The sequence below is a fragment of the Grampus griseus genome, assembly GCF_964374135.1.
Source record: "Grampus griseus genome assembly, chromosome: 2".
Classification (NCBI taxonomy): domain Eukaryota; kingdom Metazoa; phylum Chordata; class Mammalia; order Artiodactyla; family Delphinidae; genus Grampus; species Grampus griseus.
In genome coordinates, this window is record NC_139018.1 from 106868945 (window position 1) to 106888213 (window position 19269).

The 19269-nt window shown below is 37.7% G+C and overlaps 1 protein-coding gene across 1 annotated transcript in view; it reads right to left on the reverse strand.

Moving 5' to 3' along the window:
* HERC1 (HECT and RLD domain containing E3 ubiquitin protein ligase family member 1) overlaps nt 1–19269 on the reverse strand; it is a 215112-nt gene that overhangs the window by 98869 nt on the left and 96974 nt on the right. The window contains exons 20-25 of the mRNA XM_082681255.1: nt 16854–16968; nt 16645–16765; nt 14669–14840; nt 11831–12143; nt 11263–11383; nt 5896–5947 (exon numbers count right to left, since the gene is read on the reverse strand). Of these exons, the coding sequence (XP_082537381.1) occupies nt 5896–5947; nt 11263–11383; nt 11831–12143; nt 14669–14840; nt 16645–16765; nt 16854–16968 (894 nt within the window). The remainder of the gene's footprint in view (nt 1–5895; nt 5948–11262; nt 11384–11830; nt 12144–14668; nt 14841–16644; nt 16766–16853; nt 16969–19269) is intronic.

A 19269-nucleotide genomic window follows, 5' to 3' on the forward strand; every position in this document is an offset into this window, starting at 1 on the left:
TATACCAAATTTTTCTATTAGGAGTGAATCTTGAGGTACCTAATAAAATATGCATTACAAAGATTATATTTGTTACATACTAGATGGAAAAGATTTGGGAAGAGGACTACTTAAACACTAATGCCCAAAGAGAAAATGAACTAATACAATATTGACTGTATAACTTATTTTTGAATTATTACACTGTCAGGAAAACCCCAGGACTTCAAAATGCGACACAGAAATCCACAATAGGCAGTTAATATTATAAAGTAGCTATGAAATAATTTATATGCATTCTACTAAAATAATTTAGAATGGCTAAGAATATATGGTTTATCTGCCTTCTATATTTTAGCAAGAATTCTTAAGATTAAAAAAGGTTGGATTTTCAGTTCTACTGAACATAAAAAATAACCAATCTGAAAATTTCCCCAAACTGTATAGCTGAATATTTTCCCATGTAAAACAGAAAAGGTAAAAATCCAAAGAAAAATGTCATGGATGCATAATGTATTAAATTAAAATGATATTTAAAGAATAAAGGAGGGGCTAATGTGGAAAAAAAGAAAAAAAAAAAAGAAATAATCATTTTCCACTTCCTTAAGCATCCCAAATGCAGACTCTGGATTTAACCTTAACTTACAAATGATATTTTTTGGTCTCTTAGCATTGAGCTTGTTGGTTCAATAATAAAATTTCAGAATAAAAATTTCTTCCATCTTCCAATACTTATAAATTACTTTTCAAAATGAAAATACAATGTGCAGAGAGTTAATGCTAGAACCACAGAAGTAAAAGTGACCTTAAAGATTACCTAGTCCCATTTCCTCACTTGAGGAAACAGAGGCTTAAAGACAATGATCTTTTCTAAATTAATAACACTAATCCCTTAAGTTTATGGGAGGTGGTCTTACATATTCCTGTTCTTAATCAACTCACAAATCACTGATCCATGGGAATTTCAACTGCCTGCCTACGCAAAGGCTCAATATGTGAAGAAACTGCAAGTAGCGAATTGCCTTAATATACTCCAAAATATTCTATGGAATAGGTGGTCAATCCCCAAATTAAATCCTCTCTGCAATTTAAAGCAGGGGTCAGCAAACTTTATCTATAAAGAGCCAGACAGTAAATAATTTCAGGTTTTGTGGGTCATTCACTATTCATTTAACTACTCAACTCTGCTGTTGTAGTGTGAAAGCAGCCATAGGTAATACATGAGTGTGGCTGGGTTCCAACAAAACTTTACTTTCAAACAAAGGTGGTAATCCAGATTTGGCCCTCTAGTCAGTTTGTTGACCCCTAATTTAAAACATGTAATTTATGGGCTTCCCTGGTGGCGCAGTGGTTGAGAGTCCGCCTGCCGATGCAGGGGACGCGGGTTCGTGCCCCGGTCTGGGAAGATCCCACATGCCGCAGAGCGGCTGGGCCCGTGAGCCATGGCCGCTGAGCCTGCGCATCTGGAGCCTGTGCTCTGCAACGGGAGAGGCCACAACAGTGAGAGGCCCGCGTACCACAAAATAAATAAATAAATAAATAAAACATGTAATTTATTAAGTATATAAGCCAAACAAAACTTTGTATGAATAAAATATAAGGAAGAATAAGACACTATCTGAAAGCAATAGGATAAATAAATAAATTAAATAATTATAACCAAAATGTTTAGGTTGATATCAAAAATACTTTGAAACACAAAATCTCACAATATGGAAATGAGAGATGAAAAACCTCTAATTCTTAAAAAAAAAATTATAACAACCTAATAACTGATTTGTTCTGTGTTGTTTTATCTGAATATAGGAAATATTGTGTCTGAAAAGCATATCAAAAGCCTCTACAGAGTAATTGTGACTGAGCCCAATTCTTACTTAATATTAATTCAGAGTCTCCTACTATAAAAAGAAAATATAAAGTCCAACAAGAAATTTGAGATTGTTTACTTGTCCTTACAACTTTGGTTCTTAAATGGAATTTTCAAAATGAACATGGCAGAGCTGCAATACATACTTTATAAACCATAAAATATGTAGGCAAGCTAAAAGGGGAAAAAAATTAAACATGCCATCATGTACTTGCTTGAAGCTCTTCTTTTTTCTGGGGCTCAACTGGCCAAAAAGGAGTAAATACACTACCACAACAAGAATCAGAAGACAAAAGGAGAAATTTGATACAGGAGACAACATTCACATTTGTTCTTCTTTATATAATCTAATTCGAAATGCACAGATAAAACAGCATTTCACCCATACAAGTTATACCATGAAACACACATGTTGATAAATGTTTCCAATATTATTTAGCAATAAAACCCTAACACTATATTTAAAGACCTGGGGCAGGGTAGTGAAATCAAACCATGATGCTCCTTCTTAAAATTTTGCTTTGGTATCCCCACCATTTTTCACTATATCAGTTTCAGCTTAAATACAAAAACTAAAGTTAAGTATCTGCGAAAACATATTGTCTTTCAGTGAAGAACGAGCTCAGTTCTGCACAACTACAGCAAATCTTTTAAGTATTTATCAAAGTACCCAAATACCAACATGTTTAACAGCTTTTGTCAAGAATTTTGACAGGCTATTATGAGAATTAAATAAGTTAATATGTTTGAAGTGATTAGACCAATACCTGGCATATAGTAAGCAGTTTTTAAGTGTTTAATGAATATAAATTTCATATTACTTCTGAGGTGCTAAGCAGAAATATGTACCACCTGTCATCTCTTTTTAAAGTAACTGATGACATTTTTGGATTTACAATTTAGCTCTGATTCTCTAAAGAGCCGAACAAGTTGGCTGAGCTCAATTTATTTGCTCACTTTGCTCTACTCCTTCCTACCATACTCACTTTCTTGGACCAAGAGCTCGGACCAACTGTGACACATTAACTGGAGTGAGGGGAAAAGAAGCAATCATGGTTCAACAGCATAAATTCCAGTATCCCCAATGTCAAATACTGAAATTATAGGCACTAGACCCTCTCAAGGAGTCGTCTTTGGAGGCATATTAAGAGCAGCTGAAATGTGTATACAACCATTAATTGTCACTGATACATCCATTTAGTTTCAGTAAACGAGATGTAATTAAACATTGCTATCTCTAATTTCTCTTACTAAACTTTTAATAACTCAGGACCACTAGACTAATAAATGATAAAGAAAAGTGAGCGGAAAAAAGTTTACATTTCCTCTTCAAAATATTGGAAAGGGGTAAATAAGCACATAGAAGAATTCTCACTTGGCTGGACATCTGCTTGTCCTTCATAGCTCAAGTCAGAATCAGAACACCTGAATGGCTCCAAAAAGTTCTCAGACTTGGTAGGTTCATCTGACCAACTGAAGATAGGCATGTTATGGCTTATGACATCTGGTCCATATTGACAATAAATAGGGAAAAAATAGGGTGGTTTATTTTAATCATCATTTAAGGGCAAAACAAAACAAAAAATTCCACTGTGGTCAGACGGTAGTCTCTAAATATACATGATTTTTAAAAATTTCTTTCAAAATATAATGTTCCAAATGTATTTTCAATGTTAATTTCTTTTAAAGAAAGAAATTCATTATAATTAAATACATGATATTAAGTATACATTTTCATTGTTTAATCCACAAACACTAGGATTCATCAGATTGAAAACTATTTTTGCTGCTCTTCCTAGAACAGTACTACTTTCTAGTCACCTATTCCTAGGAACAAAGCTATCAGCAAAATTTTTGCCTGAGAACATTAAGATATAATGATTACTAGAATAAACTGGTACCACATTAGGTGATACCATGATAATTTGCATAACTAGTTTGCCTCCCTATTATAACTTCCTAAATGGGTAATTTAAACAAACTTTTCCCATGAGGTCCTGTTTGTTTGCCTTTCTGTTTCCAACAAAATAAAGTTAGATTCCAAGAAGTTAATAGGTCTTGGTACTATGACCTTTTGAAGAAGTTGGTTTACCCATAAACAAATTTGGATTAATGGCTTAATTCAGTTGTATCTACTTAGCTCTAAAACTACAGGAAAATGACACGTACTTATAGGGCAATTGTTTAAAATTGTGAACAGATAGCAACTCTAGAATAGTTATTTTAAACTGTCATATTAATTCCTCCTAAGTAATTTACACTTGACTTCTAGGTTATTCTTAATTCAAAGCTAAAAATACCACTTTTTGTTTTATTCCAAAGATTACTTTGTCACATGCTGACACAGTTATCATAGACTGAATCTCAAATTTATATTTCCATAAGCATGATAAAGATCTTAGAGAAAAGAGTAATTTTAGTCAACAGACTATCACTTATAAACATAATTAGTATAGTAGGAAGCTCTTAAAACGACAGGCTGGATCCCTTATGCTACTCTGTAAGTTTGGAGCCATCTTTTTATTAATATAACATAGAAATTATAGCAACAATCTTTGCCTGAGCTAACCAACATTAGGAAGGGAAAAGCGTTCCAAAAATTTAATTCCTAACTCAAGTGGTTAAGGAAAAGGATACTCTGGCTAATTATGGCACATGAATTGCCAATTTTCAAAGAATTAGAAAATGATAAAATACATATTGCATGTTATACTAAACATCGTTTAATTTCTTTGATATCACAAATACCCTATATTTTTTGGAACCTTGATATGTTATAATACTAAAAGACTTTTCAATAAACAAAGCACCAGCTCTAGTCCCTATAATTCCTAATAGTTCCAAAAAAAAATCATTCTTAGTATTCTAAGTACCAACATTTCTTCTAAGTTATAAATACCAACATTTCTTCTAAGTTATAAACACAAAAATGAAAAAACTGTGGGTGCATTTCTTCCTCTCATTCCTCAACCTTCCCTTACTTCTCACTTTTTTTCCTGTAGAGAACCTAACATCCTGCCAAGGAAGTTATCAAGAGAAGGGTTCAATTCTGAAATATAAAAGACAATATAATGGGAAAAAACAGTTTTCCTACAGGCTTTTAGAAAACTTCCACTAGTGGCAACTTTTAACATTTCAAGTTTTCACAACCACAGAAAAAATGGGTTAATAAAAGTGCCAATTTGGGGGCTCCCCTGGTGGTGCAGTGGTTGAGAGTCCACCTGCCGATGCAGGGGACATGGGTTCGTGCCCCGGTCCGGGAGGATCCCACATGCCGCGGAGTGGCTGGGCCCGTGAGCCATGGCCGCTGGGCCTGAGCGTCCAGAGCCTGTGCTCCGCAACGGGAGAGGCCACAACAGTGAGTGACCCGCGTACCGCAAAAAAAAAAAAGTGCCAATTAATCAAGAATAATACTTGGAGAGTTTTTAGTTACCTTGGATTTGTATTATCTAAAACTGCTGTTCTTTCCATCTATTTGTACATATAAACAAGAGTTAACTATATTATTCATTAAGATACAGCTTTTAGCAAATGAGCTTAACTCTTGATGAACTCTAAAATCGCTCCTCATGGGAAAATTTTATTTTTAGAAATCATCTGTTCATCTCTTATATGCTTTGCATCTTGAGAGGCAAAGAGGAAAAAAACTAGAAACTTTCAGTTTGAAAGTGTGTATGTGTGTATGAAAGGTGAATGGGGTAAAGAGTTCTCCTTGTAACACCATTTAAACTATAGCAACTATACCACTGAGCTAAAGCATGGCAAATTATGCCCATAACCCCCCACAATGTAAAGCACTGCTTCCAGAGTTCCATGGGACTTTTAAAAAGTCAAAACATAACAAATGAGAAAGAGAACTGATTATTAACTCCTAGACATTCCCAGATCTTTTTTTAAGGGTGTATATTTTCAAGAAAATGATCTTCCTTTTAACTTTTCTGATAAAATGTTTCTAACTTTTTTGCAATAATGTTTCAATGACAATCAGATCTAAACATATCAGATATAAAAAGAGCTACTTCACCAGATATTTAATATTTAATACTTACCTCTCTTTCTATGAGATGATGCCAAGTCCAAATCAACATTTCGTCTTCCACTCTGTTAAGTTAAAAATAAATAATAAAATTTAATTGTGAAAATTATTTAAGATTAAATAGAGTACTAAATAAAATAAAAAGTAATCTGCATAATTATAGCAATGTGCTACTTATTCACCAGTCAAGTCAGGCTAAGAACAAAAAGTCTCTAAAAACCCACTGAAAACAGTTCAGGCACATGACTCTGAGATACTAAAACACAAAGTCAATATGCACATTAATTAACAGTGTAAAGTAGCAGAACTTTTTCTTTGTTGTCACCTTTTTCTTCTTTGAAATCTTTGTCTTTTATCTTTCTAACACAGTATGATCTCTTATTAATACCCTCTAGATGCCTAAAGCCCCTGTAGCAAAGTTCCATTTTCCAAAATCACTACTTGTTCTATCCTCACTTTCCATTTTTTTCAAAACTATTAGCCTTGGCTAGGTGTATAGAAGAAGAGAATCTGATGAACCCACACTAACAGAATAACACAGTCCTAAGCTTTCTGGTAGTATTTTAAAAGACTTCAAAATGTTTTTAAAACCTCTTAAAATAAAGAAATCTCAAATGGTTAAACTGCAGTCAGCTTAATAAAACAGTGAAGGCTTTCAGGAAGAAAGGAAGTATATTTGTGTGTGTGTGTGTGTGTGTGTGTGTGTGTGTGTGTGTGTGTGTGTGTGTGTGTGTGTGTGTGTGTGTGTGGTGGGGAGGCACTGGTGACAACTATCTACTCTATGTACAGATAGCCATATACAAACCCATGACTTAGATTTATGCACAGATTTGACATTATGGTCTCAGCAATTTCAATTGCACTTTATCACACAATAAAAAAGTTGGTGGCAAAGAAGAAAGGCTGCAGAAGTGACTGTTACAGACCCATTTAGGAAATGTCATTTAGAAAATTTTTTCCTGGTAATACATATAGACATATGTACCCACATTGTGGATAAATACATTTTGTTTTACATATACACACACACCCCAGAAATAAGTATGTTCCCAGGACATTTGATGCTGGAGAAAACACCAAACAGTTGTCACAACAGTTCCTGAAGACAATGCCATCTCATGCAATATAACATTTTTATTACACAGTACCTTTGCCATGAGGGCTCATGGAAGAAATTTATCTCAGGTCTCAGAACCAGAAATATCTGAGTTTTTCTTGAAAACCTGGTTTTTATCTTTTACACGCTGTGAATCATGCAACTCGTGTTTTTCCTATTTGCTGGCCGATCTCTGGCAGAACATCACAGGATATGTGTAGAGGTGTACAAATCTTACTCAGGGCTTTATTTTCCTCTCAGTTCCTTTTAGCCCTAATTCATTCTCTTATACTTTTATAAATAGTATTTATTTTTGTATGCTAAATCAAATCCTTTGTGAAAGAGGGCGGTAGGGAAATGAGGGAGGTAGATTAGGAGAGCGTAGTAAGAAATGCTGGTAAGTATGACATGTGTCAATCAAACAGTTAACTGTGTAACTGTTGACTTAGGTTTCTCTGGTCACTGAGACAGAGTAGATAATATATCACATAATACTCTTTACGAAAGAAGGTTAAAACTCAGATTTAGCATCAAGCTGGTTAACTTCAGTTATTTTAAGAAAGCATTTCATTCACTGACAATTCAGGATAAACAAGTACTACCAGATATCAAAGACATCAATGATAATCCTAAATAACCTCAGACAGAAGGGTAACATATTTCAGCTGGAAAATCCCACACTGCCCCCACTGCTTGCTCCTCTTCGTCTACAGGAGGCTCAGCCTGAAGGCTCAGCCCAAGTCTCCTCACCCACAACAGAATCTGCTCTCTCTAGTTCTTGACTTTTCCACCTTTTATGACACAATCTTTCTAAATATTCCATAAGAAAAGTTGATTAAGAGTCCATCTTTCCCAAAAATGTGTTTCTTAATCTTTTTAAAATTCTGTAGAACCTAGACGTGGCAATTATATCTAGGTTCAACCCACCTCCATTTATCTGTCTTCCCCATTATGTTTTGAAAACATAACTTTCAACATGTTTTAAATTGTATTACTAAACTTGTTGTTCACAACAACCCTGCTGAGGCAAGTATAACAGGTAGTGGTATTCCCCATTTCAAAGATAAAAATGCTGGAGCTCAGAAAGGTTAAGTGTCTTGCCCCAGGTCAAAATCAATAGAGTCTATTGTGACTAAGTCAGATTTCATTGTTTGCTTCCAAAAAGTACGCCACTTTAACTACATTTATCCTCATCTTTTAACTTTCATTTCAGTTGAAATGAATTATCAATCATTTACAATATGCAAAGCATAATGTAGGAGACATGAGGGACATTAAAAAAAACTCTAGACCTTCTAAGAGGTCTACTGGAAAGAAATACTAATAATACATAAGTAAGTCCAACATGAGACAAACCATTAGTGGTTTATTATAGATACTAACAAACTGCCATGTAAATAACAGAGTCACTGTGAGTAACCTTAGGAAAGTTTTCTGGAAGAGATGACATTTTAACCAGGCCTTAAGAGAGAGGCAGGACTTCATCAACAAAACCCAGGAGAAGGACATTTAAGGCAAACGATGCTTGAGCAGAGGCTCAAAAGGTATGTTTGGAGTCTGGCAGATGGACTACTATGCTATGGCAAAAATGCAGATTACCGCAGGGGAAAACTGGCTTCAAAAGCAGGCAAGCAACATTTTCCAGAATCTTTGATTTCTGGGTAGGCAGTGCAGAGTCACTGAGTTTTTTTTTTTAATAGGAAGGTAGCATGACCAGCAGGTGTTCTGTTGTTGTTCTTGTTGTGTTTGTGTGTGTGTGTCTGTGTTGTTTTTTTTTTAAATTTATTTATTTGTTTTTATTTTTGGCTGTGTTGGGTCTTCGTTGCTGCGCGCAGGCTTTCACTAGTTGCAGCGAGCAGGGACTACTCTTCATTGTGGTGCGCAGGCTTCTCACTGCGGTGGCTTCTCTTGTTGCACAGCATGGGCTCTAGGCTCACCGGCTTCAGTAGTTATGACACACAGGCTCAGTAGTTGTGGCTCACGGGCTTAGTTGCTCCGTGGCATGTGGGATCTTCCCGGACCAGGGGTCAAACCCGTGTCCCCTGCATTGGCAGGCGGATTCTTAACCAGTGCACCACCAGGGAAGTCCGTTGTGTACGTTTTTAAGAGCTCTACCTCTGGGAGCAGTATCAAAGGAGAGGAACTAGAAAAAGTAGGGAGATCAGTTTGAAAACTACCAGTTCAGGCAAAAGTAACAAGGGCCTATATTGAAGAGTGGAAAGAACAAATAGGCACAGAAATTTTACCAAAATAGATTAGACAGACATTCATTCATTAAAAAAATATTTAATGACTGCCTACTGTGTGCCAGGCACTATAGGTACTTGGGATACAGCAGTGAATAAAACAGCAAAAACTTCTATCCTCAGGGAGCTTATATTCTAGTGTAGACTAAGAGAAACTGATAAATATAGCAAATAATGTTAGGTGCCAGGGGGTGAGGGGGACAGAGCAAGGCAAAACAGACAGAGAGTGAATATCTGGAAAGGAGAGCAAACTGGAATTTCAAATAGAGTGGTCAGGGTAGGTGTCACTGAAAAAGTAACATCAGAACGAAGACTTGAAGCAAGGGGATTTGCCTACAGACAACAGTATTCCAGTCAGAAGAAACAGCCATGTAAAGGCCCTATGGGGAAGTTGTGTGGTATGTTCATGGAAAAGCCAAGAGGTGTCAGTGTGGCAGAAGGAGAGTCATCAAGAAAGAGAGTAGCAGCAGAGGAGATCAGAGAGGAGTGAGGCCAGGAATGTAGAGTCTTATAGGCCCCTGCAGGGACCTAGGCTTCTACTCTGAGAAACAGTAAAGTCATTGGAGGTTTTGAGGACAGAAGTGACATGATCTGTTATAAAACTGTCACAGGGCTAGGAGACTAGATAATGAGACTGATCAACTTGGAAACATAAATGGACAGAGAGGAATCTCAGTAGACGGCAAGACTGGGAATGTGAACTGGGAGCACAGAAATAATAACGGGAATGAAGAATAAACGTAGGAAGAACAAACAAAAATATACAATGAAACTTGCTTGAAGACACTGTTCAACTTTCCTCAGAGGAGGAATCTTTCACGCTTAGAAGTTTCTTTTAAACAATAGCTTCATGTTTATGTAGCACTCTATACTTCTCAAAAATATTTTCACATCCAGTTTCTCAATTCATAAGAGAAGAATTTCAGAGCTAAAAATGAATCTCAATCCAAAAAACCCAGAGTTTCCGTTTGAGCTATCATGTGACATGACCAAGGTCTCAAAGCTATTCATCAGTAGGATCGGGTTCAGAAGCCAAGTCTAACACATTACCACCTACACAACAGGCACTACAATCCTCATATCATACAATGGGACACTAAGGCCCAGAGAAGTCAAGTAGCACATACAGATTCACATATAAGGCAGAGGATCAGCCAAAATGAAAATCCAGCTATCAACTCTAAGTCCAAAACTATTCAAATAGCAGCTATCTATTAGACAGCTTTCATTCTATAATTTATTTTACCCGTCACACTATAGCACATATTACTTTCTACTCCTTATATAAATCAGCATCGCACTTCTTTGATTTTTACCTTAAATGCCTGCAGTTCAGGTCCTGAGGCTTTTTTGATAGAGAACTGAGAGCTACTGAAAGATTTTAAGTAGAGGAGATATAAACAGATTTGTATTTCAGGTATATTATTCTAGTGAAATGTTGAAGATGGGCATAAGACAAGAGATGGGGCAACCAGTTTGGAGAGTTTTGTACCAGGCCAGGCAAAAGAGAAGGAAAGTTTGAGACAGAGCAGTGGCAAGAGGGATGGGCAGGACATAGTACAAAGATATTAAGAGTAAAATTTTCAAGGTTTGACTAATTGGACTGTGGGGAGTGAGGAGGCTGCAGGGACCAGGAATTAAGAAAAAGTAGAGTCAAGGATGAACCCAGGTTTCCAGCCTGGGTAGTTAATAGTAACACTTACTAAGATAGGGAATGTGAGAGAAGAGGTTCAGGAGAAAAATGAGTTTATTTTTGAATAGGTTAAGATTGTGGTCACCTGAGATGTTCAGGTAGAACGTCCATCAAAGAGTCAAATACGTGAATTTGGAGTTTAGGAACAAGTCAGAGCTAAAGAGAGATATCTGAGTCACTAACATAGAGATGATAAATACCTATGCAATATAGTTATCTCATTTCTCTTAGAAGTTCTTTTAAAAAGGTTTTTGTATGTCTAAAACAAACGTATATTACTTACTCTAACCAAAGTCTTACGTTGCTATACAAAATTCCTTCTTTACTAAATCTAGGTATACCTACCAGTGCGTAACCCTCTTCATCTGATTCAGGCTGAGACAAATCAGATTCACTCCTCGATTTGATCAGTCTATAATTTGGACTTGCGTGGATTAGCCGGCTCTCTGCAGTAAGACTTTCACTCCTGTCTCACATGCACAAAGAAAAGTTTTTCGATTTGGGACTGTTAGTGAACATAAAATTGAATGGAACTAGCAGCACAGAGATAAAACACACACACAGTGAGGAGTAATTATGTCTGTCAATGGAAAACCCTGGCTCTCAGTCAGGTCTAAGCACAAAGTCCTTCTCAATTACATTAGAATAACTTCCATGCCACTAAATTACAGAATTATGCCAATCAACTACTGTTGTTTATATGTGTGAAAAATTGTGCCTCCTCATTTAATCAGAAATTTATACTCCAGGCTGAATTAGTATCACTCTTTACATTAAATTCATCCTTGTCAATTTGTATTTCCTCCTCCATGTCTGTGTTAATTTCAGAATACAATAAGTGAGAATAAACCATTTCAATGCATAAAGAAACAAGGAGAGGAGAGAAATGTTTTAAGTTTCTAGTCAGTCCCACCTGGTCATAAGTCCACCCCCTTCAGAGGCACTTGTGGAAGGCTGCTGCAACTGTCCTTCTTCCCTTCGCTTCTGAAGCTCATCAATCACAGGACTTACTCCTAATATTAACAGGGCACATCGATGGATCACGGAGTTGCAGGCAGCAGTGTACACATCCTGACCCTCAGGAAGGTCTGTGCTGACCCTTCGCTCTTGCTGAGACTGAGGAGGTGGATCATCAGCTCGAGCCCCAGACCCTGCCCCACTGTTCATTCTATCTCGATCTCGGCTACGAGCTACTTCACGGGCTGAGAGGAAACACTGAAAGATTTCTGTAACATGTAACACAAAAACAAGGTCTTAACACATGGGGAGAGAAGAGCAAAGAAAATAACAATAAAAACAGTCAAAAAGTTTGGACCAAAAACTTATTGAAAGAGGGAAAATCATTTTTTAGACATTAAATACTAAGTAACTAAGTTAAATTTTATCAAAAATACACATATAACATTAAACTTTTTATAAAAATTACAATAGGAAATACTTACGCCTTTACAGAATTTAGATTTGGTTGATTCTATTTCTACTCTTATAAGTTTGATCAGTAGTTTGCAAAGTGTGGTTCTAGAAGAGCAGCATCAACATCATCTGGCACTTGTTAGAAATGAAAAATGCTGGGCCCATCCCAGACTTTCTAATCAGAAGCTCTAGGCATGGAGCCAGCAATGTACGTTTTAACAAGCCCTCCAGCTGATTTTGAAGGCCATTAAAGTTTGAGAATCACTGGGTTAGATAAAAATAACTGCCTATTTCTGAAATGTTCACAACCTTGGTTTGAAATTGTCAGGTTACAAAAGAAACAGACAAAAGTTAAGTTGCATTAGTTATAATGAAGAGCCCCCTTTCCCCTTCCGAAGTCCATATAATTCCTAATACCTACACTTTGTTGTATTTTAAACATATTACATAAGCACAACCATTAAAGGTCTTTGCTGAAACAGAATCTGGTTATAATAATACGGCCAAGACGGCCCCCAGAGTCAAATAGTATCACCAGGAATGTCCATCTTATGCCAGCTCTTCCCAATTCACAAGTGTAAAAAGTGGGTTTAACAAGGTTCTGATGCAGTGATAGGTATTTCACAATAGGAAAAGAATGTTTTACTCAAATTTAAGTGAAGATAGTATTTTTAATGGGGAACCCAGGCAAGAAAGTTAGTAAAATACTAGATTTGTCTGTTAATATGGAAGTACAAACTTTAAAAATGCATTTGTATGTTTCAAAGTATTATTATGACAATATATTCATTATGCTGTTGAAAGTCCCTTATTTCTAAGAAAATCAAAGCAACGAACTAACAGTCTAAAGCTAGAAATCAGTTAAAGTAATTAAGAGAATGGTTACTGGAATTTGGGGCAGACCTGGTTCTAATTCCAGCTGCTACGAACAGTGGCCCTAGGCACATAATTTTGCCTCCTTAAACCTCAGTTTGTCCATCTTTAGAACAGGGTAATACTAGAAATCATCTAAGACGGAGAGGATTATGAGTTAATCTATGTGAAGCATTTGACCCAGTACCCAGCATATAACTGATGCTCAAAAATGGCAGCTAGTTTAAAAATTATTACTCCCTGGGTAACTATTACGCTTTCTTTTAATATAATTGAGGGTTATCTTTTGTTACTGTGCTTTCTCCTTTGGTCTTTGCTTTTAGGAATTTCTAAACTAAGTCTTAAGTTCATCTGTAAATGTTCCCTCAGCCTAGGTTTTAAAATATAATTATTCTCTGGGAATTTCCTGGCGGTCCCGTGGTTAGGACTCAGTGCTCTCACTTCCAGAGCCCAGGTTCAATCAATCCCTGGTTGGGGAGCTAAGATCCTGCAAGCCATGCAGCACAGCAAAAAAAAAAAAAAAAATATATATATATATACACACACACACGTTATATATATACATATATTTTAATATATATATATAAAATTATTCTCCACCTTCTCATCTCCAATCCCCTCTTCTCCATCTGAACCTTATATTTCTCCTCTTGTTTTAATGGGTTTTGGCCTTGTTTTGAGTCACCTCAGAATCATTTTTAGAAGTATGCACAACACAGATAAATTGATAATAAAGTAAGTGTCAAATTGACTGAAATATATATACAATCTCAATACCAAATGCATAGATGGCCAAAATGTTTTAGGCTACAAAAGTAAATATACACTTTAACTTGAAACAGCCAGATCACTCAAAAGATAACAAATGTTTCAAAGCTTCCATATTTCTCTTTAAACATCTAAATGATTACATTGTAAAACTATCTGTAGCCTTGTAATAAAAAAGTATGAAAAATGTCATTCACCAGCCAATAATATTCTCATGTATATTCTTGCTCTCTACTGAAATCAGCAGTGAGTCAGTGGGGGAAGTTTATAATTTAAAAAGTTCTACATATGGAAAATAATTGGGCTCTCCTAATAGGCTTAGAAAGGGGCTCTCTTCCTCACCACTCAGAGGCCAGCCAGGTGAATGGACAAGTTGGTACCCTCCAGAGAACATGCTTTGAATGTCCCTATCCAATGACTCATGGGCATCACTTCATAAATGAGACTCAGTGGAACAGGTACTGTTTCCAAAAGCCTGCTTCCAGAGCTTTTCAGCCCAAAACATGCAATCCAACAGCTTCAGAACGGAACTAGCAGTTGTAAGAACTGAAATGTAGCTAATCAGATCATCAGGAGAATATCACACCTCTTTAGAAAAACTGTAAGGAAATGTTTTTGCCTCTCTCTTCTACAGTCAGTTTCCCTACCAAAAAGAATGCCACAGTGTGTATCTGTAAAGCAAGACGGATATACTCACTGCCAGCTGTCATCACTTCGTGTTCCCGTTCTTCCTCCTCATCCCCCGGCTCTGGATGCCCCTCTTCCCTATCTCGCTCAGCCTGTTCTTCCATTTCAGCTTCTTCATCAATGGTCCGGGTAAATGAATGCTCCTGAGGATCAACATCTGCAGAGTCTTGGTTTTCCGAGATCTTAAAGAAATGATCAGAGCTACACTGAATATATATATTTTTTAATTTTGAAAAATATCATTAAAACCTTGACTTTTTTATCATGGAAAATAATGCTAATAGCAGTAATAACACATGAATTTTACCACAAAAACAAAAGATATACTGGATAAATCTGAAAAGATTAGAAAGAATGTATGTACACATAATATACAGAAACATCTAACTATGCTCTCTTCCTCAATATTTTGATTAAAATGTCATGCTGTAAATTGACTCATACATATTGCTGTTCTGCTGTAAACTGCTAAGTTAAAATGAGTTGAGTACGACACCAAGCATAAAAGGTAAAGAACATGAAATGTGATTCCATTCAGTCTCCCTCAAGCTGTGTATGTTATTGTTACTCTGTATAAATGTTTAATAATGCTAATTTAAAACAAAACAGCATTTTTTAACCTTTTTTTGGTGAAAAATTTTAAGTTCTACTCTCTTAGCAAATCTCAATTATACAAACAGTATTGTTTTTAATTATTTTCTTTACTTTGTTTGTCCCTGAGGAAACCAAAAATTAGAAATCTGGTAAGGACAATGTTAATTTTATTTCCCATGGTGGTTATGCTACCTCGCAGTCATCTAAAGAAAAGAGTCCTTTACAGCAGGGGTGAAGAGAGTCACAAACATCCCACATATTTCAGTATAAAGCACAAGTGAAATTTTTTAATGATATCCTCAGATGTACAATAAAAGTTATTTTGTGATTCATGATTGGATGGGAATACTGAGCAGTCAGTCAGACTCACAAAATACATAAGTCATGTATCTCCACAATATTTAAGTTTCAAATTTGAGACTCAACAAAATGGCTAACTAGTATATTTCATGGGCTTTCAAGGTCACTAACAAATAGTTGGATCCACAAATATTAAATCAGTGCATGCCAAAAGAATACTATAATACAAATGTAGAGATAAAGTTTGCTTTTTAAAATCTAAGATCTAAATAATGGAGTGCAAAGCAACTAACATATGTTTCAAAGTAAGCACTTTTGAAGGTGAGGTATCAGGCTATACTCATAATTATAGGATCGTGCTATCAGGATTACCAAGCACTTTAGAAATCATCTCATTTTTGTTGCAAGAACTACTTCTGGAACATCCTTAATGAAAGTTTTCAATCTTTACCTCCAGCGGTGGGCAACTCTAATCATTAGAAGGCTTTTTTCCTTACATTCAGCTAACAATGATTCTCCATTCCGTTGTTACCCTTTGGTCCTACCTGTGCCCTCTGGAACAACAGGGAACACATTTATTTCCTCTCCTACATGGAAGTCCTTTAAATATCTTTAAGGCACCTATCATACGACTCCCCTTTGCTTTCATTCTCTAAGCTAAACATTTCTGACACTTTCCAGTTCTTGTATAAGATGATTTTCAGACCTTTAACCAATCTAAGTTTGCTAATATCCCTCATAAGTTATGGCACCCCAAATCAAATAGGATAATTCAAACGTGATCTGAAGAGCGTAAAACAAAGGAATAATATTTCATATGATTTGGACAATTCAATTTGTTGTTATTACCTATGTGGCCTAAGAATATATAAACTTCCTTAGCAGCCATATCACACTTGATAAGCGGGTGGTTAAATAAACCCCCAATCTTCTACTCATCCAATTATTTTCACTAGAAAAAGAACTACTCAATATTTATTGAACATCTGCAATAATTAAGCCACATTTTTTTTCCCCCTCACATACACAAATATGGAGCTATCTCTCACAGCTTGCAGAAAAACATAGAAATTAACTGATTTCCAACTTTACCCATCTGTCTCTTGATGATGACCTGGTCTGAATAAGTTCAAGGTTCTTGCAAGCAAGTAAACGACTTCGAACTTTGTACACACAACGGTACACTTCTGATAAGCTTTTACCAGGTTGATATCTAAATAAAGAACCAAAAGAGAAAAGTTACTTAACTTCTGACATCATGAGAGCAAATATTTGTCTGAGGATAGTTTTAAGTTACTTGCCGGCTTTCTCCACATGCTTGACTGAGTAAATTTGTGTGTTTCAGAAGAGCTGCAAGAACAAATCTAGACACAGTGTCCAAGAGTGACTCATTACTTAAAGTTGCACTGTCCCAATCTGAAAATAAAAATGATACACTAACATTTCACAGAAAACAGTTCAGAGGTAATTTTAATAGCTTTAGTAATCTAACACCTGAATTTTATCGTTTTCCTAAGCAGTTATTTAAGAAACGTACCTACTAGATCCCGCATACTGTGCTAGGAACACAGCAGTGAACAAAACTAAGTCCCAGATCTCACAGAGCTTATATTCTAGTTGCGGTAGGGGAGGGGTATGAGGTGACAATAAATAAAAACATTAATATGACAGATAAATCCTATGGAGAAAAAAAAGCAGGGTGAGGAGAACAGGGAATACTGTACTGTGTGGGTTTACTATTTTTTATAAGCTAGTTTGGGAAGGTCCCCAGTAAGGCTACAATCAAGCAGAGAGATCTAGATGAGGTAGGAGAAGAAGCCACACAAACAGTGTCCTTTCAAAAAAACTATGTAGAGGCCCTGCCTGAGTTCAAGGAGGACAGAGCAGCTAGAGCAAAATGTGCATGCACGAGAGTGGCAGGAGACATTAGAAAGCTGTCTGGGGTCCAGATCACATAGGGCCTTGCAGGCCATTGCAAGTCCTCTAGGTTTTACACTAAGGGAAATGGGAAGGACCATTAGAAACTGTGAACAGAGGTACGAGATGATGTGATCTGTGTTTTAAAAGGCTCACTCTAACTGCTGAGTGCAGAATTTACTATAGGAACAGCAACAGCAGAATTATTACATAGTAGTAGCAGTGGGGTTAGTAAGAAGTGGTTAGACTCCAGATGTATTCTGAAGGTAGAGCTGAAGAAATTTGTTGATGGATCAGATGTGCACATGAGAGCAGACAAGGATGACTATAATGTATTTAGAATGCAGCTGGCTTTTACTGAGAGAAGATCACAAGGACAGCCCTTTGGGAGGATAGGTATCTGTAATCAGGAGTCTGGTTCTGAATACTATGTATTAGACACCCTAGTGGAGATACTGAGTAAACTAGTCAAGTATGTATATATGTGGTATTTGAAGCCATCAGATACTGTGAATACATGTATATTTAGGTAGGTAAGAAATGAAACAACATTTGGACAGAGATGAGTATGTGCAATTGAAAACCCAAATCACAGCATTAGATGATGAAAACTAGTCAGCTGCTTTCTTTAATTCCATGTTAGCACACTAGTTCTATAGTTTAAAAATGAAATACATTCAGTAGGTGCCAAATGGGGATGGGAGGTTTACTGTCTACTCCCAGAATGTCTGCTAGACTGTTAATTTGACAGATTTACCATGCTACTTAAAAACAAAACCAAGAACGGAGCCCGCGTTTCCGCAGAGCTGGAACTCCCGCAGCTCGGGGTCTCTTCCCTCCGCCATCAAGGAACGGCCCCAGAGCCCGAGGGGAGGGCGGCCTCACTGAGGCTGCCGGCTCTGGAGGGGCCCCGGCGGCCGAAGCCGTGACAGTCGTGGGGACGGCAGGCCGGGAAGATGGCGGAAGAGTAAGCCGCGGAGATCACCTTCCTCCCCACAGATACACCAGAAATACATCTACACGTGGAACAACTCCTACAGAACACCTACTGAACGCTGGCAGAAGACCTCAGACCTCCCAAAAGGCAAGAAACCCCCCCACGTACCTGGGTAGGGCAAAAGAAAAAGAATAAACAGAGACAAAAGGATAGGGACGAGACCTGCACCAGTGGGAGGGAGCTGTGAAGGAGGAAAGGTTTCCACACACTAGGAAGTCCCTTCACGGGCGGAGACTGCGGGTGGCGGAGGGGGAAAGCTTCGGAGCCGTGGAGGAGAGCACAGCAACAGGGGTGTGGGGGGCAAAGCGGAAAGATTCCCGCACAGAGGATCGCTGCCGACCGGCACTCACCAGCCCGAGAGGCTTGTCTGCTCACCCGCCGGGGCGGGCAGCGCTGGGAGCTGAGGCTCGGGCTTCGGTCGGAGCGCAGGTAGAGGACTGGGGTTGGCGGCGTGAACGCAGCCTGCAGGGGGTTAGTGCGGCACGGCTGGCCGGGAGGGAGTCCAGGGAAAAGTCTGGACCTCCCGAAGAGGCAAGAGACTTTTTCTTCCCTCTTTGTTTCCTGGTGCGCGAGGAGAGGGGATTAACAGCGCTGCTTAAAGGAGCTCCAGAGACGGGCACAAGCCGCGGCTAAAAGCGCGGACCGCAGAGACAGGCATGAGACGCTAAGGCTGCTGCTGCTGCCACCAAGAAGCCTGTGTGCGAGCACAGGTCACTATCCACAGCCCCCTTCCGGGGAGCGTGTGCAACCCGCCACTGCCAGGGTCCCGGGATCCAGGGACAACTTCCCCGGGAGAACACACG